This window comes from Halichoerus grypus, chromosome 8 (assembly GCF_964656455.1).
Source record: "Halichoerus grypus chromosome 8, mHalGry1.hap1.1, whole genome shotgun sequence".
Lineage (NCBI taxonomy): Eukaryota > Metazoa > Chordata > Mammalia > Carnivora > Phocidae > Halichoerus > Halichoerus grypus.
In genome coordinates this window covers 75,177,111-75,203,874 of record NC_135719.1, presented here as the reverse complement: position 1 = coordinate 75,203,874, position 26,764 = coordinate 75,177,111, and the positions used below count along the sequence as shown (strand labels likewise).

At 37.6% G+C, this 26,764-nt stretch overlaps 1 protein-coding gene across 8 annotated transcripts in view; it reads left to right on the top strand.

The window, feature by feature from the left end:
* Positions 1-26,764, top strand: part of LOC144378832 (uncharacterized) — a 542,559-nt gene that overhangs the window by 287,748 nt on the left and 228,047 nt on the right. For 3 of the 8 annotated variants that reach the window (XM_078053411.1, XM_078053412.1, XM_078053410.1), the window contains 2 exons: positions 18,908-18,986; positions 21,528-21,844. The exons of 2 other annotated variants lie outside the window; for them this stretch is intronic. In XM_078053411.1, the coding sequence (XP_077909537.1) occupies positions 18,908-18,986; positions 21,528-21,550 (102 nt within the window). In that variant the 3' untranslated portion in view covers positions 21,551-21,844. Of the gene's footprint in view, positions 1-10,724; positions 10,853-18,907; positions 18,987-21,527; positions 21,845-26,764 lie in introns of those variants that run through there. 3 more of the 8 variants (XR_013440599.1, XR_013440598.1, XR_013440601.1) reach the window with 3 other exon arrangements.

Sequence of the window (26,764 nt, the reverse complement as noted above, 5' to 3'; positions counted from 1 at the left end):
GATCTACTTCCCCCTATTAATCCAAGTATATAGAAGCTCCTAACACTTGTAACCAATCTCTGTCTGCTCTAATGGATATTTGGAACCTTTATTGATTTGGGTAAATTTGCTTCTTCTAAGGTCAATAATGATAAATGAGTCATGTTCTGCATGAAGTGACTTGGTACTTTGAATTAAATGATTGTAATTATCTGTAGTTATTCTGTAACTGCTATTGTTACTGCTGTTGGCAGAACATCCATGTAATTGTGATGGGAATTTTTTTTCTCGGCTCTTTAATAATTTGGGTGAATTTTATCTGTGTGTGGAAACCCTCACTGCAGCGGTTAAAGGGAGACACGACCGTGCAGGGCACCTTCACTTGTGGTTCTGTCCTTCTCTGCCACATCCCCCCCGGTTCTTGCCCTGGGCTGGTGCTGATCACAGCCGCTCACACCCAATCACTGGGGAATTTCAAGAAGGTGCCAAGGCACACGTGGCCACCCAGTGCCTTTCCAGTGGTGAACTGAATCAGGCTCAGAACCCAGAGATGAAAGGTTAATCACCCACTGTGTTTCCTAGGCCATTCTAATAGGATATCTGTGTGGAAGCTCTCATCCACCCTGTGGCGTGAAATGCTCTCTGGCGATGAGAAAACCCTGCCTGCCCAGAGCCCTTGCTGCTTCCAGCTGCAGCCACAGTTTGGAGGGAGGCATCTCCATACAATGCTCTGCGTTCTGCCACAGCGAGACGCAGGACTCCCAAAGTTATAGTGGGTGCGGTGCTCGTGAAATGTGTGCTCTCAGCTGACCTCCCACTTGAGGGTTTTGCCCACCTGCACGTCAGCCTCCAGGTGAGGACAATCCAGAGGCAATTTAGGACAGATTTAAAAGGAAGAAAGACCCGCTTCATACCCTCCAGCTACATGCTAAACCAAGGGACTAGAGATTTATGTTTTAACATGCATAAAGCAAATTTTAAGGTTTTTTTCAGTGTTTTAAGAGAAAGACATGAAGTTGGGCAAAGTATTTCATCTTTCTGTGCCTCGGTTTCTGTCCTTGCAAAATGAAGCTGAAAGAAATGGCTGCCTTTTGAAGATCTCCAGCTGCTCTAACCCAGGTTTCTCCAGACAAGGGGGCTTTTAGAGAAAAGGCAGAGATATTACCTTTGAATGCAAACATGTAGTAGAAATGTCTTCCTTGCGGACCCTCCTGGCCGGCATCAAGTGGTCTGATGAGGGTCCCTCTTTTAGCCCTGTGTGTGTGTGTTTCGAAACTCAGAAAGAGGTGGAGTGAAATCTCGCTGATTTGAGGAAGGAGTTTGCTGGAAGTGAAGTAGGAGAGACAAGAGCTCACTGGGCGAGGCCCCACATGTGCCAGGGAGTGACCTGAAGCAAGAAATTCCTTTAAAAAAACAGCAGTTTAGAGCAGAATACCAAATTGGAGAATGGGACATAATTTGTGCTTCCAGAAAATACAAGGGCATAGATGATAAGATGTTGCTTGAGTTTTAATGGTAGGGTGAAAAGGAAGAGCTGGATGAGAACAGAAGCCGGCTAGAACCTGTGGAAGAGGCTGCTTAGTGTTGAAAATCTCTGTAAGGAGGAGAGCTTTGTAGCTTGATGCAAGTTGCACAGCCAGACTTGAGCAGGACAGGGCAGTGGATGCTGTGGTCTGCATGCTTCCACCCTGCCATGCAGATGTTGGGACTTGCCTCCCCTCTGGAGGGGCAGGACGTGGGAGCAGGACATTGGGACTGGCCTCCCTGCATGGAGAGCCCTTCGTGGTGAAGAGGGGGCAGCAGGATTCATCTATCAGATTCTAGGACCTCTCATTTCCTTCTTCCTTCTCCCATCTCTCCTAACCTCTTAGACTAGAGAGTCTCAGCTGACATTCAATACCATTTGTTCATGCTGTTTCAGGAGTGACCCTGAAGACTGTTCCCATTTCCCACGTAAGCCTGAGACGTCCCCCAGATGTAGGGGATTTCATTCCCATGAGGCTAGGGGAGTAGGCCTTCTCCATCACCACCCCAGCCTACGCGTGCTGACGAGAAAGGAAAATCCATAATTTTAATAATTTAAAGTCCCCTTCATGCGCTCCTGACTCCCTCAGATGAGGTAGGCATCTGTGGCCACCTCCATTGGTCTTACTCAGGTGGGTCTCGCTAATGAGGTGGAAGCCCGAGAGAGGACAGCCGTGCTTGGTCACAGCGTGGCCATGACGGGCCGCAAAATGAGAAAAGCCACTGAGGAAAAATGGCCCACTGCGACAGGGCCACAGCTCCCTTCTCCATCTTTTCCTGCACAAACTGTGGAAGCACCCGACGCTGCTGTAAAGCCAGCAAAACCCGATGAACTTGCAGCAGGTGTTAGCACTTGTAGCCATCTAATTTCAGCTTCAACCCTGAAGTCCCCTGAGAACAGAGCTATGGAGACAAGGGGGAAAATGAGAGCATTCCTGTTTAAAGTCTGGAATCAAAGGTTTCAGCTAAAGGCCAAACCCTTTAACCCGATTAACTCCTCTCTGAAACAGGAGAACATCAAGAAGAAACTGAATCTACGTCGCTTTACAGATAAACCAAGTGGAGGGTCTGGTTCAAATAGTGAACCTGTTAAGAAAGAAGAGAATTAGCACTAATGGACCATTCTTTCTCTTTCTGCATATGAACTGTATCAGCGGCAACCCCGGTCCAACATCTGTCTGCCAGATAATATGCACAGCTGTATGCGGGTCATTATTTGTCTATGAACAGAATATCGCATGGTAGATGCTGTGCGCTTCAGAAGAATTGACAGGAAATCTGTCAGACAGAGCGAGAGAGAGGCGGCAGACAGTGAGCCCTGTGTTCCAGCTTGGCCTTGATAATGATTTTGCTTTGAGGGCCCATTCCTCACTGAAGAGAAATGTACTTTAGACACTGGGACAGCCGAGCGGGCATTTAGAGAAGGCAGCTCACTCCCTTGCCAGGGTGTTTTCTCCCGCAGCTCTTGTTGCAACAAAATATAGCCGTTGTGTGCTCTGTGCCCCGACTACCCAGCAAGCATTCCAGCTTGAGCGCAGGCGGAACTGGATCTGCTGGGGCCTTGGTAGACATCAGCTTAATGTCAGACAAGGAGGTGACGCTGAACAGAAAGCAGCAACTGTTCAACGTCATTGTCTCCCTGCCGTGTTATTAAAGAGGCAGCCAGTACATGGCTGGGACTTGGCTTGTTCGCTGTTATTTTAACTTCTCCTTTCCTCCCACCAACTCATGGGGGAGGGTCTCTTCTGCGCCCTCCTTTTCCTCCTTTCTTCCTCTCTTCCTGACCCAGGAATGGAAAATACGTTATAGATCAGGTATTCGCAAATGGTGGGAGGGGAAAGTATACGTATACCCAGAGAGAATGAAGCATGTTGTCTGGTGTCAACCCACCATAGACAGCCACACACATCCCCAGAAAGACTTAATTGAGCCCATTTGGCCATCTCGGCTCAGTAGGAGTCTTTTAATGAAATAATGTGTAATAACACACCTCCTTCTTGAAGCACTTCATTCTTGACTTTTGTGCAGGTCAGGGATAGGGGCACAGGGAAGACGGAGATGGGGCTCACGTTGCAGCTGCATTGCATACCTGTGCCAAGATGAGCCAGGGTCTGGGAGCCGGGGTGGGTGGGGTGGGGGGAGGAGAGTTCACAGCCAGTTTAATGCTCAGACTGCGAGAAGCCCTTTCATTGCTATGGATAAATGAGAAAGGAGAGGGCAAACGGGCTCGGCAAATGGAGGAAACAGCAACTATAAACACTTGGGGCCCTGAAACATGGAAATATCTGACTTTTGTACCTTTGTGTGGCTTGTAATCTTTAAAAAATAAAGCCATGGGGATCAGCACAGCTATGTATGAACTGTGTCCCAACAGCCCGTCACATCACCCTGCAGAGTTATAGACGACTCTGGGGCAGTCATTTTTGATGAGGTCCTCAAAAAGCTCTAGTTATACCAATGAAGCCAAAGACAATGTAAACGCTAATGGATCATCCCGAAAGCAAATATTCAGGCGAGCTAACTTTGGGAAAGTATGGAGTCCTACATTTCCCATCTTTTATAAACTGAAGTTCCCCTTTAAGGAACCTGGTGCACAAACTACAATTATCATTGGCGAAAATAGCCGATGGCAATGAAAGGATTCACTTTCCTCAGAAATCAGCCACCTCTGATTTGTTTGAAAAACATCCTAGGAACGGCAGCCTCTATCCCTCCTTTTTCTGAATACGGAAGGGGAGAGGACTGTTTAAGAAAAGTTATCCTCAGCAAATTATCAGTTGCTGAATTATGAAGTTAGAGAAATTGGACACAGCTCTGGCTCTAGGTTTATTTCCCCTTTCCCACACCAAAATGGAATCTTAAATGAAAAATTGCAGCATCTCCACCCTGTAATGAAATGTGCAGAAGAAATGAAAAATGCATTACTTTACCCCATGTGTACGCACTACATCATTACACCACTGAGAATGTCTCACTAATGATACAGAACATATGGGGGTCTTCCATAATGAACTACAATGAGGTACATTAAAAATATAGATGAGTTTAATTTGATATATTTATTTAATTGATTAAAAAAAACTTTCATCAGGCAGTTTCATCAGACTTCTCTAGATGGCAATTATTCCCGTTGGTGGAATCCAGGCTCGGTTATTACAAAGTTTACACCAACATCAGTGGAAAGTGATCTAACTAGCCAAAATGAAGGATATAGTAAGGTCCAAACTCTTGCTGTTTTAATAGTTTGGGTTGTGAACTCATTTCGTGCTTATCTTCTTTTGAGTGTTGGCTCTAACTCCAGGCAAAGTTCTCTGGGTCAGTCTAATATGTTCACATTCATGATAAGCATTGCCATTTCTTTATAGGTTGAAGGGAGGTTTCCTCTCCCTTCCTTTCCCGCCAACAAAAAAAAGGAGTGTGGGACAGTTTTCAAAAGTTGCCATTCTGGTGCCAGAGAGATATGAAAATATAATTTGATAGAGAATGTTAATGCTTTCTAATATAGCATATAATTAGATTTTATGCCTTTTAGGAAGTAGTCTGGTTTATAGTTGGTATTGGATGGTCAATGTGTTGAATTTAGATGACTGTTTTTCATTGGATTTATATCAGATTGTTTGTTCAGCCTCATTTGTGCAGTATAACCTAAGTCTTTAGTACTTTCAGAGAATGAAACTTTACCTAGAGATTTCAAAGAGGAAGAAAAAAGCTTTTTTACTTTATTTCATTTTATTTTGTACAGTTCTGAGTTGTGTATAATAGTATCCACATTCAGCAACAGGTTGCAACAATTCAGAAACCTCATCTTAGCTTAAAACTCAGACTCAAACTCAATTTTCTGTTACGATAATTTTATATAACCCCTGTTACATCTCAATTTATGGAAATAATTAGAGCAAATTAGATCACAGGAAAGTTTAATTAGCCAGGCATAGTTTTGAATTAAAGTTCATTTTCTGTGAAAATTAGAAAAGCCTGAGTACTTGGTTCCTCATTATATGATGATTTAGCATCATACATCATTGGCATCGTGGGCAAGTGAGGGTGGGGCCGTGTGTGGCCAGGAGGGCGGTGTGTTCACTGACCCAGAACTGGAGAAGGTGCCGGGACAGCTGAATGGTCAGAAAAGAAGATCACTGCAAATCAAGACGCAACCATTTCCAGTGCATTAAACTCTAGGTTAAAATTTCCTGCTCTTGATTATGCATTTCTCATTTTCACATTGCTTGAGAAGCTATTGTTTGATTTCTTTTTAAAAAAAATCAGATTCTTATTCCCATATCCTATAACTGCTGGAAGCCATAGGATAGTGTTTGTTTCTGAATATTTAGGTGTGTGGGGGGGTCAGGAGGTAACTTTTCTCATTTTTACATTCACTATTGTGCTTTAATTTTTCTAATATTCATATTATGGGGTTTTCCACAAAAACAATATACCCCAGCATGTGGCTTCATATTTATTTTATATACACAGAGGAGAATTGGCAAGTCTTTTACTGATAATGAAGGCCTTTGATTAAAATTTATTTAGTCATATGACTTAATTTGGATTAAGGTAGGTAATTAATGTCTACCTTGAAAGCCTGGCTGGAATCTCCACTCTTTCAAGAAGCCTCCCTGAAACTTCAGTTCATCCCCCTTACTCCTTTATAATGTGCCTCCCAGTCCACCTTGTATTAAGGTTATTTATGCACACCCCCCAACACCCCTGTAAGCCAGGGACTTTCTATTATCCATCTTTGCATATGCCACAGCACTTGCCACAGCGTTTTGGCCACAGTAGGTGCTCAATAAATATTTATTTTACTGATCACTGGTGTGAGGAGCTCTTTACTACTCAGACCACATGGTTCGGAAACACGTCTATGTGCAGTGACTGCCTTTGAATTTCTTCTTTCAGGGTGGCAGCAAGGAGAGCAGTGACCAGCTTGGTAACTCCTCTTGAGGTGGCCATCAGCTCAGGGTGCCCATGTTCACTACTGCCCACTTCACCTGACATCTCTCTCCATGTCAGCTCAGACCAATGAGTCCAGTGTGAAAAGCAGTAGTGCTAGCTACTGAGCATTAAGCCAAAACTTACATTAAATCAATATTTTGTATAATAAGTGGAAAGCCATCAAAGAGAATTTAGCAGACTATAGAGACCAACCATGAAATTAAATTTGACTTCCTTGAATATGGCGGGACCTATCAGGACCTTCTTGCGCAAGGCGAGTTCAAATAAATGTAGTAAAGAAGTCCCACAAAAATAAATGGAAGCATTTGTTTATAAATTACTCTCTAATTTAAGAATATGATTTTCTTACCTTGATTGTAATTTGACCAAGCAAAAATTTTTTTTCTATCCCTTTTCTGTAATCTCAGCATAAAATTCCAACCATGGCCACTGGTTCCCAGCAAAACACATACGTTTTTTTAAATCTTTTTTTTCATTACTTTTTTTGGTCATTATTGTTGACCCACTTCACCAATTTTTCTCACCCTTCACCCCCTGCCTCTGGCAAACACTATCTCTTCTCTGTAACTATGAGCTCCGTGGTTTTGTTTTGTTTTTTAGATTCTACATATAAGAGAGATCATATGGTATTTGTCTTCCTCTGTCTGACTTATTTCAGTTAGCATGATGCCCTCGAGGTCCATCCCTCTTGTTGCCAATGACAAGATTTCATTCTTTTTTTATGACTGATTAGTATTCCACTGTATGTGTACCATAATTTCTTTATCCATCCCTTGATGGGCAGTTCAGTTGTTTCTATATCTTAGCTATTGTAAATAATGCTGCAATGAGCATAGACTGCATATATCTTTTTGAGTTACTGTTTTCATTTTCTTCAGATAAATACCCAGAAGTAGAATAGCTGGATTGTATGGTAGTTCTATTTTTAATTTTTTTGATGAACCTCCATACTGTTTTCCATAGAGGCTATACCAATTTACTAACAGTGCACAAGGATTTCCTTTTCTTCACATACTCGCCAACATTTATTTCCTTTCTTTTTGATAATGGCCATTCTAAAGTGTATGAGGTGATATATTATTGTGGTTTTGATTTGCATTTCCCTGATGTTTAATGATGAACATCTTTTCAGGTGCCCATTGTATGTCTTCTTGTATGTCTTGTTTGGAAAAATATTTATTCAGATCTGCAGCCATTTTTAAATTGGATTGTTTGGGTTTTTTGCTATTGAGTTGTATAAGTTCTTTATTCATTTTAGATGTTAAACCCTTATCAGTTATGATTTGCAAATATTTTCTCCCATTCAGTAGGTTCCCTTTTCATTTTGTGGATGGTTTCCTTTGCTGTGCAGAAGCTTTTTATTTTTATATAGTTCCACTTGTTTATTTTTACTTTTGTTGCTTTTATTTTGGTGTCAGATTAAAAAAATCATCACCAAGATTTATTTCAGGGAGCTTACCACCTAGGTTTTTCTAGGAGTTTTATGGTTTCAGGTCTTATGTTCAAATATTTAATCCATTTGAGTTAATTTTTGTGTCTGATATAAGATAGTGCTTGAGTTGCATTCTGTTGCATATGGTTGTCCAGTTTTCCCAGTGCCATTTATTGAAGAGACTGCCCTTTGCCTACTGTATATTCTTGGCCCTTTTCTTGTAAATTAATTGACCATATATGCATGGGTTTAATTTTAGTCTCCTTATTCTGTACCATTGATCTATATATCTGTTTTTATGCCAGTGTCCTACTGTTTTAATTACTGTACCTTTGTATTACAGTTTGAAATCTGAGAGTGCGAGGACTCCAGCTTTATTATTTTTTTTCTCAAGATTGATTTGGCTTTTCAGGGACTTTTGTGGTTCCTTACAAATTTCAGGATTGTTTTTTCTATTTCTGCAAAAATTGCCATTGAAATTTTGATAGGAATTGCATTGAGTTTGTAAATTGCTTTGGGTCATATGGACATTTTAACAATATTGCTTTTTCTAATCTATGAGCATGGAATATTTTTTCATTTATTTGTATCTTCAATTTCTTTCATTAATGTCTTATAGTTTTCAATATACAGGTCTTTCACCACCTTGGTTAAATTTATACCTAGGTACTTTATTCTTTTAGACTAACTTAGTAATGTAGCAAAATAAATTACTAATAAATTTAGTAATTGTAAATGGGCTTGTTTTCTTAAGTTCTCTCTCTGATAATTTGTTATAAGTGTATACAAGTGCAAAAATCTTTTTGCATGTTGAGTTTGTATCCTGCAACTTTACTGAATTCACTTATTTGAGCAGTTTTTGGGGGAGTCTTTAGGGTTGCCTATATATAATATCACATCATCTGCAAATGGTGACAGTTTTACTTCTTTCTTATATGTATGCCTTTTTTCTCCCCCTTGCCTAACTGCTCTGGCTATGACTTCCAGTACTTTGTTGAAAGAAAGTGGTGAGAGTGGACATCCTTGTCTTGTTCTTGATTTTAGAGGAAAAGCTTTCAGTTTTTCACTGTTAAATATGATGTTAGCTGAGGGCTTATCATATATTGCCTTTATTATGTTGCAATGTGTTCCCTCTATACCTACTTTGTTGAGAGCTTTTATCATAGATGGGTGTTAAATTTTGTTAAATGCTTTTATGCATTTATTGAGATGATCCTATGATTTTTATCCTTCATTTTGTTAGTGTGGTATATCACGTTGACTGATTTGTGGATATTGAACCATCCTTGGATCCCTGGAATAAATCCCCCTTGATCATGGTGTGTGATCATTTTAATGTATTCTTGAATTCAGTTTGCTAATATTTTATTGAGGACTTTTACATTTATGTAAATATGGCTTATTTACTCTTTTTTTAGTTGGTGTCCTTATCTGGTTTGGTATCAGGGTAATGCTGGCCTCTTAAAATGAGTTTGAGAGTGTTTACTCCTATTCTATTTTTGGGAATAATTTGGGAAGGATTGGTATTCTTCTTTGAATCCTCAGTAGAATTCACCAGTGAAACCATCTGATTCTGGACTTTTGTTTATTGGGAGGTTTTGGATTACTGAGTCAAACTCCTTACTAGTAACCCATTTGTTCGGATTTTCTATTTCATCACGATTCAGTTTTGATAGGTTTTGTGTTTCCAGGAACTTACACATTTCTTTTAGGTTGTCCAATTTGTTGGCATGTAATTATTCATAGTGGTATCTTATGATACTTTGTATTTCTGTAGTGTCAGTTTTAACATCTCTTCTTTCATTTATGATTTTATTTATTTGAGCCCTCTCTCTTGTTTTGGTGAGTCTAGGTAAAGGCTTATCAATTTTGTTTTTCGGTTCAAAGAACCAGCTCTTAGTTTCATCTTCTCTTTTGTCTTTTTAGTCTTCATTTCATTTATTTGTGCTCTAATCTTTTGTTAGTTCCTTCCTTCTATTAATTTTGGGCTTTGTTTGTTCTTCTTTGTCTATTTCCTTGAGGGGTAAATTTAGGTTGTTTATTTGAGACTTTTGTTTCTTGAGGTAGGCATTTATCACTAGGAACTTCCCTCTTAGAATTGCTTTTACTGCATCCCACAAATTTTAACATGTTAAATTTCTGTGTTCATTTGCTTCAAGGTGTTTTTAAATTTTTTTCAGTTATTTGTTGATTCATTTTTTGTTCAGTAGCATGTCATTTAATCTGCACATATTTCTTCTTTAACCATAGTAGCATAAAATTTTAACTATGGCCACTGGTCCCCATCAAAACACATACATTTATGTTATCTGAGGACTACAATTTAATTTTTGAGAATAGTTAATATTAATTTCATATATTTTTTATTTTTTATTGAAGTATAATTAACATACAGTTTTGTATTAGTTTCAGGTGTACAATATATAGTGATTCAACAATTCTATACTTAGTGCTTATATAAGAATAAGTGTACTTTTATTCCCCTTTATTTCACCCATCCCCCCATCCACCTCCCTCTGGCAACCACCTGTTTATTCTCTGTGTTCAAGAGTCTGTTTTTTACTTTGCCTCTTTTTTCTTTATTTGTTCATTTGTTTCTTTGTTCATTTGTCTCTTAAATTCTGTATATGAATGAAATCATATGGTATTTCTCTTTCTCTGTCTGACTTATTTCACTTAGCATGTTCCCCCAGTACATTCATTTGTCTCTGAAATGTTTCCAGACTGATATTTGAGTCTTATGTCTGGTATCATAGGAATTTGAAATGCATCAAATAAAATGAAAGCACACTGAGAAAATATGACTAGAGTGATCTTCTCATTCTACCAACAGGTTTACTGAACTTGACTTGCCATTTGTTTAATGAGAGGAGTTTAATAAGAGGAATTCCACTTGACCCAACTTGAGGAAGTGATTAAGAATTTTGACTAAAGTACCATTGAACTGTACACTCTGAATGGGTAATATGAATTAATAGTACATAAATTATATTTCAATAAAGGTATTAAAAAGTAAATACTTTTCTGGGATTACTGCAAATGAGTAAACATAAATGGTTTGGAAAGTCACCCAGATTTACAAGTATCATTTTAGACCAAAGATGTGAGAGCTGGAGGAGAACTTATAGCTGTTCTAGTCACCAAAACTAGAGACCCAGAGAGGCTGAGTAATTTGGTTACAGTCTCACAGTGAGTTACATGCAAAAGCAGGTTTTGAAGTCCATTCTCTCAAGCAGATGAAAGCAAAACTTGTCACTTGTTCTCGTGAGTTCACTGCATTACCTCCTGTTTTTCAGGGTTCGTAGTTCTTCTAAAGTTAGTGATCTCTCAGGCATAGTGTAGTCTTATGCTTAAAACGCTGTGAAGCTGGATCACTTAGCACTGAAGAAAGAACCAAAAGTATCTAAATCAAATAAGGCTGCGCCTAAATAAATAATTTTCATGGGGAAAGCAACAAATGTTTCCTTCTCCTTTCCTTGGTTCTTATTTAATTAACCTTATCATCCACGTCCTTTGTTTTAAGATACCTCCACTCATTTTCAGAAAAGAGTATAAACAAATATGAAATCTCAAAAATCAAAAATATCACTCATAACCTCGGTGCTACATTATTTACCGTGAAGGTCTCTGAAATCAAAGATTCCAGATCTTTGATATTAGGACTGCATTGAACACTGATAAAAGCTGCCCATATGCTGGAAGCCATTTTTGAATTACAACTTTTTGAACTTTTATCCATAAATGAAAATAGATCACCATACTTGGAGAAAGTATTCATTTCATTGCATCATATTGTGATTAAATCCTCTATAAAAAGAAAACAGCCTTTTTTTAACCTTTACTTATTTTTAGCTCTAGGTCTCATATCACTTTAAGAAATATGTGCTTCATATTTGCAGCCAAATGAAGTTCATATCTGCAATAAGAAAGATGTGCTTCATTATTTGAAACAATAACCCATGTTTTACCGAAAGACATAAAAGAAGACTAAAATTAATGGGAAGATACACCATGTTCCAAAGTAGAAGGAAAATTTTTCGAAGACCAAGTTCTTCCTAATTTCTATTCTATTTCTAATTCAATTGTTTTCCAGATCCTAGCAGGATTTTTCTTCTTAAATTTGACTTTTATTTTTGAGTTGACTTGAAACAATGAAAGAGTGAGGCTAGACAAGAAAATAAAAGGGGAAGGCAGAAATCAGAGATAAAATTCTATACAATTTTTAAAAATGTGATAAAAGCTATAGTCATAAAAAATGTGGTACTGGCATATGGATCAATGAAAATAAAAAATGGAAATCAGGGGAAAAAAGACCCTGGTATATATGTACTAGAATTTTGGTGAAATGGAAAGATAAAAGAGCTCATACTCTGGAATTTGCTTTAAATAGCATGAGAATGAATGTTATCTCTTTCAGATCCTGCCCAACATCTTCTCCCCTTCTGCTTAAGAGGTGTTGATGGGAAATTAATTCAATAAAGAGATTTAATCCATGAACTTTTAAGCCATTACAAAAACAAACTCTGATTCCAAAGTTCTGCCTGTTCTTTGCAAAGGGAAATTCATAGAGCCAGGTTAGACTGCCCTTTTGGCTATGAACGCTGTCTTAGGCAGTGGAGTCTGAGATAAATTTTTGAGTACAAGTAGTTGATTTGGGAGGTAATCCTAGGAAATACTGGCAGGGGAGTAAAGAAGTAAGACAGGATGGGAAGGCAGCCAAAAAGGTTTTTGTTCTCCAGCACCTTACAACTGTGGACAAGTGAAGCCTGATCTTGCTGGGGAAATCTGGGAGCCAGTATAAAACATGCATGTAGACTCAGCCACTCCAACTCACCAAGGGTGAGAAGGGTGGGAGAACTTGGGTATTTACACAGATTCTTTCAGTTACTGTTTAAGGGGTACTGGGTTGGGAGAGGGGCCGGCATTAACTTCTGGGCACTTCCAACCTGCTGCTCCAATACACCAAACAAACTTTGGTGGCCAGATAATGCCTCAAGCAATCATTGCAGGTGTTGGCAGTTGGAAGTCAGGCCAGAGAGCTCCCAAGTGCTGAGGGCAAGGGGATGTAGATGAAGAAAAATAATGAACAGTGTCTGATAAAAAAGCCAGTACCTGGGTGTTTACTTTGTGTAGCAAAGAAATAAGACTTTTTAGTTTTCCTGTGATAAGTTGAATTGAAAAAAATATGGGAAAGGAAGGCTGATAATTGCTGAGCTCAGGAAACACACATGACAGGTGAGAGAACTCAGTAAGCAGAAAATAACTTGGCATCTGGCCAATCTAAGGAGACATCATTGTGACAATGATTGGAGGGTGCCACAATGGAATTTTAGACACAATCATGTTTTATAGTGAATCTTAGGGCATTTCCCTTTCGGTTATCCTCTCCCCCAATTATCTCCAAACTTTGAGTAAAAATCTGTTATGCATAACAGCCTTGTGTTAGCAGTGCCTTGGGAAATAAAGATGAAGGGACCGGGTCCATGCTAGGAATGAAGCTGTGCGGAGCAGTGACGAGATGGTTAGATGTGTTTGGCAATTGAGCAAGAGTTTTGGTGTGAGAGGTGAGCGCTCAGCATAAGTCTCTACACAAATCCCTGGAAATATGGGAGAGACTGCTAGTAATCATGTTACTTTATTTAGATTTTCTTATAAAGAATATTCTCAGAAAGCTATAGTATTTGATTCTGTCTTTACTTAAAATTTTGATACACTGCTCATTATGGATTTTTGCATTAGTTTTTATTTAATTTTTAAAAATTTTTAAAAAGATTTTATGTATTTATTTGACAGAGAGAGATAGCGAGAGAGGGAACACAAGCAGGCGGAGTGGGAGAGGGAGAAGCAGGCTTCCTGCTGAGCAGGGAGCCTGATGCGGAGCTCTATCCCAGGACCCTGGGATCATGACCCGAGCTGAAGGCAGCCACTTAACCAATTGAGCCACCCAGGCACCCCTAGTTTTGATTTTTAAAAATACTGATCACAATATATATTTTTTAAAGATTTTATTTATTTATTTGACAGAGAGAGAGAGAGCACAAGTAGGCAGAGAGGCAGGCAGAGGGAGAGGGAGAAGCAGGCTCCCCGCTGAGCAGGGAGCCCGATGCAGGGCTCAATCCCAGGACCCTGGGATCATGACCCGACCCGAAGTCAGTGGCTTAACCAACTGAGCCACCCAGGTGCCCCCACAATATATCTTGATTATTGAGGTTTTCTTAATGCCCCCTTAAATTTTTCCTGAGGTGAATCCCTTACTCCTCTCACCCAAATCCTAGTCCTGACATGCGGCTAACAATAGTACTATAAATGACTGGGAGAAAGAAACTGGCTATTTTGAAAAACAAAATTTTAAGTTCTTTCTTTGTAGCAAATTTTTAGTTTGAATTATTCAGTAAATTAAAATATAACAGAATATTATTAGATCTTAGGATACGGAATTCCTAAGCATAAAACAAAGAAAAACAATACAAAGAAAAATATACACATAGATTTAACTACATGAAGACTTAAAACTTGTACTTGAAAGGTAGACAAGGAAATTTGCAACAAATATTTTTTCTTTTTTTTTTAGCAAGATTTATTTATTTGTCAGAGAGGGAGAGTGCACAAACATGGGGAGTGGCATGCAGAGGGAGAAGCAGGCTCCCCGCTGAGCAAGGAGCCTGATGCGGGACTTGATCCTGGGACCTTGGGATCATGACCTGAACCAAAGGCAGACGCTTAACTGACTGAGCCCCCCCAGGCATCTGCAACAAATATTATGAAAGGATTAAATCATTAACACGTTAACATCACTTCTGAAAAGTAATTCTGAAGTTTGAATAAAGACCTTAAAACCATCTGTACTCCTTAATACAGGTGTACCACTGCTAAGAATCTATCCTTATAAAATAGAGATGTGTCGGTTAAGCGTCTGACTCTTGATCTAAACTCAGGTCTTGATCTTGGGGTTGTGAGTTCAAGCCCCACATTGGATGTGTAAAATAAAATAGAGATGTGGTCAAAGATTTATATATAAATGTAGTATTATGTGGGGTTATCAGTAATAAAAATTCTTGAAAGAATTCAAATGTCAATATAGGAATGGTTGAAGAAATCATGGCACAGTGATAGGATGGAACATTATACAGATATAAAAATTATGCTTTGAAAGAATATTTAGCCTGATCTTAAGCTACAGCAGGGCATCCACATGGCTCAGGGTGACATTGCAGAGGAGACAAGAGGAACAAACCTTTGAGCTGACTGTGATCATTGCAGTGGAAACTACAAATGACTGAAGGACAGAGGTCCCTCTTCTAAAATTTGCTGGGTTGTGTAAATCCTAGTTTCTGTGTAATATCCTAAAGGAGGGGAAATATAAGGTGACCTACACTGGATTTCTATCAAACCCTAGAGGGTGGGTTTTTATGTCAAATGTGATCTGATTTAGAAAAATATATATCACATAAGATGTGTCATCTCTTAGTGATAGGATTATGGGTGATTTTCATTTTCCTGTTTACACTTTTCAGCATTACATTTAAGAATGTATTCTTGGAGCAAAGGATTTTTGTGTCTCAGCTCATTGCTTTGGCGTATCTTCCAGATGTTTAAGAAAAACTTCTTCCAAATATTATAATTTTGAACTGTAGGGAAAGAGGCCTTGGAAAATGGAATTATTTTTCCCCAGTAATTTTCATAGTTTAATAATAGAACACCATATATATATAAAAGGGAAAGAGCTGCAGCAGAAGCGTATTCTATGCTAGAGCAAACAAATGTCAAATCAGATGCTCTTTGGAACAAACTTAAAGACAATTGTTTTAAGAAGTCCTTGTTGATTAAAGATCATTTTCGACATTTCTACTATGTTCAGTACTCACTCATTTCTAGATGAAGCCACAGGTAGTAACGTGGGTATCAGGGGCCTAAGGTTCCGGGGCTCCTCCTATCGCTCCCTGTCCAGGGAGCTTGACCACCATGTGCCATCTTTGTTGACTCTAAGAAGAAGATTTTCTGTAAATATTGATTTTTGGTTGCATCTACTTGACACATTTGCAAATAGGAATATTGATTTAGTAAAATCTTAGATGAACTTCATCTTTGGATCTGCTCACTTGGAGCTTACAAAATACACACTAACCAGTGATTGTATTTTATTCAAGCCATGTTTTCTTCAAAGCTGAGAACATAAATGGTCATAAGAGGCCCAACCTCAGCATCTAAAAAAGTAACATTTTTTAGTCTGGGCACATGGTGAAGGAATCTCCCATTAGAATATACTATATTATATACATATAGTCATATGTATATGACTGAACTTTTCATGTAAAGATGATTGATGGTATTTTTTTTCATCTGATGGTATTTAAATGAGCATTTTGATTTTAGGCATGCTGCAGGCCTCAAAAACTGACAACAAATGTATTTATGAATAGTAGTGAATCTAATCAGCACAGTACCACTGTGTCATTTGCTCAGTGAAAATATCCAATGCTGGGGGCACCTGGGTGACTGAGTCGGTTAAGCATATGACTCAGTTTTGGCTCTGGTCTTGATCTCACGGTTGTGGGATTGAGCCAGGTGTTGGGCTCTGTGCTCAGTGCCGAGGGTGCTTTGGATTCTATCTCCCTCTCCCTCTGCTTCTCCTTGCACTCTCTCTCTCTCAATGAATAAATAAATAAAAAGAAAGTATCCAATGCTGTACCACAAATGCTAAATTGTTTTTCCATAAATGGGGTAGCATCATGCAGGAAATTCAAATCCAATATTAAATGATTCTTTTTTTTTTTTTTTTTTTAATTACAAAGGCAACATTTCCTCTCTGCTTTTTCCCCATGGCTTGCTTTGTGCTTGGCTCCCTGACTCAATGAACTCGGTGAATCACTGGGTGCATTTTGCTACTTGACTCAAAAGATATATTGACTGGCGGACTCCTTTATTTTCCTGCTATTTACCAAAAAAAAAAGAAGAAGAAGAAGAAGAAAGAAGAAGAAGAAGAAGAAGAAGAAGAAAGAAACCTTTTAAAAACTCATTGAAAATCATAATCTTTTTTGGGCAAAAAGATGAGTATTTTTGATGAACTGCGAGCTAATGAGCTAAGGAAAAGGGGAATGGTCTCTGGATATCATACTTTGGATATGATGCCACCTTTTAGGTGGCTTTCATTTTCATGCCTGGGAGACGGGCACCTTAAAAAAAAAAAAAAAGCTTGGCTATTGCATATAAAGTTTAGAGAATTGAGTATTGTCTACTAAAGCAACAAGATTTACGAGAAATGTCTGGCTCAATTGCATTAGGGAAAAAAAATGATTTCAAAAAAATCGCTTCCCTGCCTTTTAAAATGAAAACCATCTGCAATGAAAAATTTAAAATGATAAATCTTCTCCTTTCACACTGCTACTGATAAATGGTTAGTTTTCTTCCTCTTTTGGGAGGGGACAGAATAAGGATGTAAGAGTGTGTGATATTTGCATACATAGGCCTTTATTAAGTATCTGTGTACTCTTCTGGAGTTTTTAATAAGTTTCTGAGTTATTATTATTATTATATGATATTATGAGACCCATTGTGTGGAAACTCCAGACTGTAACTTTTTGGAGTTGAAGTTCAATAACATTTGACCTTTCTTAGCTATGAAATAAAAAAACCCTTATTCTGTTTCAATAAATATAATGATTTCAAACCATAGGGTATACTTAAGTCAAGATCTGTTCAGTGTAATTACACTTTAAATTAGTCAATTTATACAAGTTTATATTTGATTTTAAACATTCAATAATGGATGCTTTTTAGAGTAAAATATACTTTTCATTTTGACAAAAATCTACAGATTCTAGCATTTATCTATTCAAAATGTAAAAGAAAGAAAGAATTCTATAATCATTGTTTTCTTTTTTCTCTGGGTCATGTGCTCGCACACACATGGACATTCACAAACACACACAGAAGGAGCCCAGTGACTGAAGTAATAAAGCTACGTGTTAGGGCTTTTTGTTTTTTGTTTTTGTTTTTGGGTTTTTTTTGGTTCTCTACTATAAAAGCATTTAGGCAACTGTGTCCATTGTTTCATTTCACACAGATCCTAACAAAGGATGAGAATGTAATAAGTGAATTCACGTAAAACCATTCTCTACATTCTGTTGCTCTCAGTTTATTAATCTAGAGGGCACTGATTCTCACATGGCTTATTCTTAAGCAGGAGTGAATAGAACTACCCCTAATGGTGGTGCCTCTTCCTTTCCTCAAATATAGGGGCACCCAGCCTTCTTTGGAAACATGGGAGTTTAATTGGAAATTCTGGCGCCTACTTTACTAGTCATAAACTGGGTAATTGTTTCCTAATTCAACCTGGCAGTGCCTTTGAGGGCAGATGATATAGAGCTGCCATCCTGAGGTGTTCTAAACAAGTGACAAATCATTAACAGCAAGTCTCTGGATCTCTGTGAGTGAGCTCTGTGGCTGCTACTGGAGGCAAACAAGACCAGAGAGGAGCGAGGGAGATCTGAGTAGGCAGAAGCTGCTGCATTAATGACTGGCATTGTCAGCACTGGGTGCTGGGGATGACTTCAGCATTTTCACTTTCACCTTCTTCTCAGAGGTGTTGCTATGGGTACCATCTCAGAGGTGTCAGAGGAAAAAAGAGCAGGAGGTAGACTGATGAACAACCTAAGGAAGTAAAGGATATGCAATGGCATAACCATATGAAGACATCCTTCCCATACAAACGCGTGTGTTGCATACTTCGATAGGAACCCATTAAATATGGAGGATGGCAGACAGGAGAGTCGGTTGAATTGTCAACAAATGACAAATAAAAGGTGCTTTAGAACTATTTTATGGCCCCAATTATCCATAAAGATAATCGTAGTGCTGGACCTTTATCACTCAGGGTATAATCGTTTGTCACTCAATTAATTTATAATCCCCTGGGAATTGTATACATGTATGGTATATGGGTGTTTTACCGGTATGGCAAAATTGGGAAAGCTGTTCATTATTTTAAAGCCTATGTTTTTCTGCACTCTTTTCAAGCTCCTGCTCCCTTCCATGATCAGAGATTCCGTGAAGGTGCCAGCTCCCTCGCACTTTGACTTTGAAATTAAACATCGTGGTAACCTTCCCTCCTGCAATGTGTTAATCATCATTAGCCTAATTCTGTGTGTGTGTGTGTGTGTGTGTGTGTGTGTGTGATGCTTTAGCTTTTGAATAAAAGTCAGAAAAAAATTATTAGGAGCATTTTAACAAATTGCAGCATTTCAATGATTATGTTGTGGTTGTCAGATTTCTTCCTAGCAGACTTGGAAAAGTGACATTTTCTTAGTCTCCCAAGTTTGTTCAACTTATTAAAATAGCATAAACAATGGTGAGGTGGAAAACAGGTTTTGCTACAGACCTTTATTACTGTGTTATAATCATAGAGTCTAACCATGTATATATTTATAGGGGACATTATTAAAAATACTCCAGTGGAAAGGCAGAGCAACTTTCCCTCAGTTTGATTGAAAACTGTAAGTTCATATTTTATGGGTCATGTGGCATTCAGCCTTTCCAAACTGACTTGAATAGTTTCTATAAAAAATATAGCTAGAATTTTTTTTGTTGTTTTGTTTCTGTTTTCTTCCTTTTCCTCTTATTTATTTATTTATTTATTTATTTATTTATTTTTACTTTTGCTCTACCATCTTAAAATCATGGTAGTTGCTGGGCATGTCAACCAAAATAACATTCATAGTCTGAAACCACTGCCCATTATTTTCACACATATATCATATAACTGTCACTGGAAACCAAATTCTGGGGTGATTTGACCAAACTCTTGGGAGGCTATTGCAGATACTTTTCTATAAAAATATGTTTTTACTAAAATCATACAAAAAAGACCCTTGGCCCTGACCCTACTGCATATTTATTTTTTGTAGGCATCAATTTACTCAGGCAAAGAAACAGGAGAAGTTCTTAGAGACGAGGTCCTGACTTTCAGACACTCTTCTTTTTCTGGCTCTAGCTTAAGGAATAGATCATCATTAGAACTAGAAGCAGGTATTTATGGGAAAATAAAATTGGATTTGACTAAAGCAGTAAGAGCCAAGACAGATTAGTGCATGTAGAGTAGACCTGGTCTTTATTCACTGATTTTTTTTATTAATTCATCATTTATGGAACAGCTCTCATGCACAAGGTACTGTACTTGGCATAGGGAAATAAAGATAAATAAGGCACAGACTCCTCCCAAGGACCTTGCATCTAGAGGATGTGGTCTTTAAATAGCTTATTATATAATGCTCTTAGTAGCCTATATGTATACTAGTGTGATCTGAGATGTCTAGAAGTGAAGGAGGTAGTGAGGAGCTTAATTCACTAAAGGACTTCCAGAGCATCAAATGAAAGGAATTCTTTAGTTTTCAAAGGCTCCATAGGTATAAAAAACAGCTTGAAGTACTAAATGCAAGAAGAGTGCATTGAAGGTGGTATTATAAACTTGTTGCTAAACAGGGACAGGGGTGAGATAAAAGCCAATGTGAGGAATGTGGGGGGGAGAACCCCGGAATGGACATCAAATTTTGGGACTTCATTACCGACGTGTTATAGCTACCTTGAAAAGAGAATATTCTTTCCTGAAAGTCATTAATCATTCCTTTGAATTGTGCCATTTATGACAAGTATGTGTTAAGAGGTTCATATAGTCGCTCCTAGGTTTGAACGATATGATCTGGACATTTTCTGTAACAGAGTTCCTTGAAGTCACATCTTATCTTTTATTACAGGATTAAAAATAATTTTCCTTCCAACTATAATGTCAAGTTATAGCTAGTCCAGCAAAAATAGTATTAGAGAGGAATTTGTTTGTTTTGGAAAATTCAATCATTATTTAATTAGCCTAAATTCTATCACTAAATTTGGCTTTTGTGTTTTGAATTTCTCTCACTTCCCCAGATTTGAAAGTTGTCTGGAGATACTAGAAACATTTGGGGTAATATGTGCAATTTATAAAGTTGCTAGCTCAGCACTGATACTTACTGAACAATTAATAATGCCACCTGTCATTATTAGTGACAATAAAAGTAGCACATATTAAATCTTGCAAGATAGCTAGAGGCCATCAAGCCATCCTCTGTAATACTACAGATTTTAGTAAATTTTAGAAAATTATCCAGCTGATTTAAAAGTTGAATTTAACATATTTACAACCTCCAAATATATTATAATGTGATTATAAATGGCTTTGGGATTTTTTTCATACTCAAAAAAAGGTCAGCTTTTACTACAATGTAAAATTTAGAGCCTTTATTGAAATATGTCTTCAAGAAAGCTGCTAAGAATTTTTATGAAACCATTAAATACACAAACACTTGTAAAGGACAGTGTATCTCTATATACATGCATATGTGTATATGTGTGTGTGTATGTGTGTATTTATACATATTTATATCAAGCATGCGTGAATATACATTCTCATATTTATCTGTACATATGTCTGCCCCTACATCTGGAAGCATATATTTGTGTTTTCAGAGAGTTGGTCCAGTGTTCATATCCAAATGTAAATTTTGACTCTCTGAAGCACATTTTCATATTTGCATCTCTTTCTTTCTCAGTAGTTTTGCCAGTTGGTGTATTTCTTTGCTTATTTCCACTTTTTCTTCCTCTGCAGTATCCCCCATGAAGTGGCGCTGAAAGATCACGTTAGCACAGTTCCATGATGTGAAATACCACAAGTCTGCAATTTTGGGGGCTTGAGAGCATCGCTGGGCTGAGAGGATGGAAATCTTTCAGTAATTATACCAGTTTGTATTCGTCTCACATTTGGGACCAAATACAAAACCGATCCACTCTTTCTCCCTGTGAATATTCATAAAAAACAAAGTGCCAATTCTGGGCTAATCATGTATGGAACCAAACACGTTGATGAGTCCTAAGTATATACTGTCTGTATGTATACATATGAATATATATATTTATACACACTAATTTTGCTTGTGTCCTCCTCTGTGTAATTTGTTTGTTTAGTATAGGGGTTGCTGTTATAAGTGTTAATAAGCTGCTGAAAGCTTGGCACCTATTCCTTGAAATGACAGCTATGTTAGAAGCCTATTAACACTCAGAGCAGGAGCTCTGCAGCTACTAGAAATGAATTTCAAAGGAGGTAAATGAACAAAAGCGATTCATATCTCCAAGGAAAGCAAATACCATGCCCAGAACCATATATACTTTGGAAATGTACAGTATATAAAATGAAAAAAAAAAAAACAAAAAACCTCTTCCAGTTAAAGAAACAGCGGAAGAGAACATTTGGAGAAAGGGAAACTGCCTAAAAGATTTCCAAACAACCTTGAAGAAATAAATGTAAAGGATACCAAGCATAACTTCCTCTCTTTGTTTCTATTGTATTTAAACTAGGACCATGTCAAACTCAGTTATAGGAATAGAACAGTACAGGTAGAGGAAATTCACTTTTCTCTCCATGAGAAAAATTTAAATCATCTGGATTTAGCTCAAACTTTTTCTTAGTCTCTGAACTTGGAAGGACACCATTTACTATTGTTCTCCGAGGCAGGGCTCTTTATGAGTCAGTTCACCCTGCCTTTGAACTATTTTACTTTTGACTGTCATTGAAATTTTACAAGTTGGCTAAAAGTCCTGGGTATACTTTAACCATGATAATAAAAATGTGGCAAGTTAGGTTGGAAATAGATTTTTTTTCCCCAAGACAGGATGTGCTTGCATGCGTGTGTGTGTGTATGTGTGTGTGTGTGTGTGTGTGTGTTGGGAAGTTTATATGGGAATGTTGCATAGGGGATAGTTTTAGGCTAAATTAAGATTAAACTGTATTCATTTTCTAGGACGCTTGATTTTGAAACCAAGTGGAAAGAAAACATAAGAAGACTTTAACATTTCAACTTATGCACAGAGATTAGAAATCTTAGGCAGCTTTCAGAGTTGGTATAAAACTAGCAGCCAAAGGGGATAATGGGCAGGTTCATCCCTAGAGTAATTTACATTACCTTTATCTCTTTAATGTGAGAACTGTAATGTCTTGGACACAGAGTAGCACTATCTTTGAATTTATAACACCATAATATCTATTATATAATATATTGCATATACTACACTATTCATTCTCTTTCTGTGTACAGCGCCTATGCCCTCTAAACAGAAATCTTGAGAAGTCTTTGGGAGAGACAGAAAACAGGTATAGACTCTAAAAATCTGTGTAAACCCCAAACCATTCTCTATATGTGTGTATGGCACGTGGGCACCATACACTAAAAAGGTTTCACAAATCAGTTTGGGACAGATTATTGTAATGTCAGTGGGAAGAGGAGAGAAGAAAGGCAATTCTTTTGTCACTGAGACTCAATGCAAAATGTGCTTTGAATACTGTCTAAATGAAACTTCAGTATTCCGGGTAAGGAGACACTACAGTTTTTCTTCAACACACTAACTAGGGATGCTCTTACCTCAGATTCTATCAAAACAAGACTTGTGTTTACCTGACCCTTCTGTATGTCAACAGTAAAATGACAATTGATACTTACTATGATTATCCTAAAGAGACTCAAATAAGGTAAATTTTTGCTTTTTTTAATTGTTGATATTTGAATATGCCTGGTATTTTTTGTATAAAGTGTTTTTTTTTAAAAAATGGATTCTAACATCTTAACATATGTAATTAATGTATGATATAGGGTAGCTCTACTATTCAGAATATTTGATTAACCCAAACACCCTACTCCATGTCTAGCAGAAAACAGGGCAAACTTAAATGAAATTGCATTTACTGGACTTTTCTGAAGACTTGTATTCAGAAATGCCAATTACCAGTTGTTTGTGAGCTGCCCAATATTATAATCTTCTGAAATTATCTATGAAATGGGATCTGCCAATTCAAATGACAACAGCAAAAACAAGGACTACATACCATTACCATTTCCAATAGTAAAAACTAACAATTTTATTCTTTCAGTTGTTAAAATAATGATTTTATTTTAAGCCTTATTTAAAACATTAGATATATATAGAAAAAAATTCATGAAGCAAACATGTTCCATGATTTACCATGAGGGAAACCCCCAGGTGGCCACCGAATAGGTGAAGAAGTATCAATTGCAGTATCTTAGAATCCAGTCACTGTCTTCTCCCTCCCTCCCATCCACAGTAACCAACATCCTTACTTTCATGCTTTTCTTTAATTTTACCACCTAAAGTCAAAGTTTAGTTTTAGTTTTCAGTTTGGAACTATTTCAAATAATGCTGCCATAAACAATGTTTCACATGTCCCCTGGTGCACATGGGCATCTATGAGAAGAATTGCTGAGATAAAGGGGATATATATGCTCAACTTCAGAAGAGAATGCCCACCTGTGTTTCAAAGTGGCTGAAAGAAGAGGACACAAAGAAATGGAAAAACATTTCATGCTCATGGATTGGAAGAGCAAACTGTTAAAATGTTACTACGCAAAGCAATCTACATATTTAATGCATTCCCTATCAAAATCCCACCAGCATTTTTCACAGAGCTAGAACAAATAATCCTAAAATTTGTATGGAACCGCAAAAGACCCTGAATAGCCAAAGCAATCCTGGAAAAGCAAAGCAAAGCTGGAGGCATCACAATTCTGGACTTCAAGCTACATTACAAAGCTGTAGTCATCAAGACAGTATGGTAGGGGCACAAAAACAGACATACAGATCAATAGAACAGAACAGAAAACACAGAAATGGACCTAAAACTATATGGTCAACTTTGACAAAGAAAAGAATATCCAATAGAAAAAAGACAGTCTTTGGTGTTGGGAAAACTGGACAGCAACATACAGAAGAATGATACTGGACCACAGTCTTACACCAAACACAAAAATAAATTCAAAATGGATGAGCAACCTAACTGTGAGACAGGAAACCATCAAAATCCTAGAGGAAAATACAGGCAGCAAACTCTTTGATCCCCTCCAAAACAACTTCTTATTAGACACGTTGCCAGAGGCAAGGGAAACAAAAGCAAAAATGAACTATTGGGACTTCATCAAGATAAAAAGCTTCTGCACAGCAAAGGAAATAGTCAACATAACTAAAAGGCAGCCTATGGAATGGGAGAAGATATTTGCAAATAACGTATCTGATAAAGGGTTAGTAACCAAAATCTATAAAGAACTTATCAAATTCAACACCCAAAACCCAAATAATCCAGTTAAGAAATGGGCAGAAGACATGAATAGACATTTTTCCAAAGAAGACATCCAGCTGTCTAACAGACCCATGAAAGATGCTCAACATCACTGATCATCAGGGAAATACAAATCAAAACCACAATGAGGTACTACCTCACACCAGTCAGAATGGCTAAAATTAACAACACAGGAAATAACAGATGTTGGTGAGGATGCAGAGGTGGGTCCCCCTGGAGCCACTGGTGGAGCCACTCTGGAAAACAGTATAGAGGTTCCTCAAAAAGTTGAAAATAGAACTATGCTATGATCCAAAAATGGACTACTAGGTATTTACCCAAAGGATACAAAAATACAGATACAAAGGGGGTACATGCACCTGATGTTTATAGCAGCATAATCAACAATAGCCAAACTATGGAAAGTGCCCAAACGTCCATCGACTGATGAGTGGATAAAGATGTGTGTGTGTGTGTGTGTGTGTGTGTGTGTGTGTGTATAACAGAATATTACTCAGCCATCAAAAAGAATGAAATCTTGACATTTGCAGCAATGTGGATTGAGCAAGACTGGATCATGCTAAGTGAAATAAGTAGTCAGAGAAAGACAAATACCATATAATTCCACTCATATGTGGAATTTAGGAAACAAAACAGATGAATGTGTGGGAAGGGGAAAAAAAGAAAGAGAGGGGTAGGTAAACCATTAGAGACTCTTAAAGATAGAGAACAAACTGAGGGTTGATGGAGGGAGGTAGGAGGGGCATGGGCTAGATGGGTGATAGTTATTAAGGAGGGCACTTGTGATGAGCACTTGGTGTTGTATGTAAGTGATAAATTAATAAATTCTACTCCTGAAGCCAATATTACATGATATGTTAACTAACTAGAATTTAAATAAAAATTTGAAAACAAAAACAAAGTGGCTGTACCAATTTATAGTTCTGTTAGTAGTAGTCTTCATTTCCCTATTTCCTTACCATCATTAGTTACTTTTATTCTTTTAAAGTAACAGTCATTCTTGTGGTATCTTATTGTGTTTTCTTTTTCCCTTATTTCTAATGGAATTGAACATCCTTTCATATATTTACTGGTCTCTCTTCTGTGAGTGACTATCTTTTCTTTGTTGATTTGTCAGAGTTTTTTTTAAATTTTTTTTTTTATGTTACATAAAGGAGCCTTTTGTTAGTTATGTGTTCCAGATACTCCATAGTGTGATTTTTTTATCCTCTAATTAATGTATTGTGAATAACAGGAAATCTATTCAAATTTAATTTTTTTGCACTAATTGGGGGAGGGGGACTGAATGGGAAGAAATCAGAGAGGGAGACAAACCATATAAGACTCTTGACTCTGGGAAACAAACTGAGGGCTGCAAAAAGGGAGGTGGTTGGGGGGATAGGATAACTGGGTGATGGGCATTAAGGAGGGCACATGATGTGTGAGCACTGGGTGTTATACTGAACTAATGAACCATTGAACATTATATCAAAAACCAATGATGTACTAAAAATATTTTAATTTTTTGGTCAGTTTTAAGTTTATTTTTCTAGATATCCTTTAACTTAAATTTTCAAAGTTATTGACATAATACTGTTAATATCTGTAGCATCTGTGGAGATGTCACTAATATTGACGCTGGTTATTTATGCCTACCATTTTAAAAATTGTATTAGTTTTATCAGGGTTTATCAATTAGTCTTTAAAAAACAAATTTAATTTTA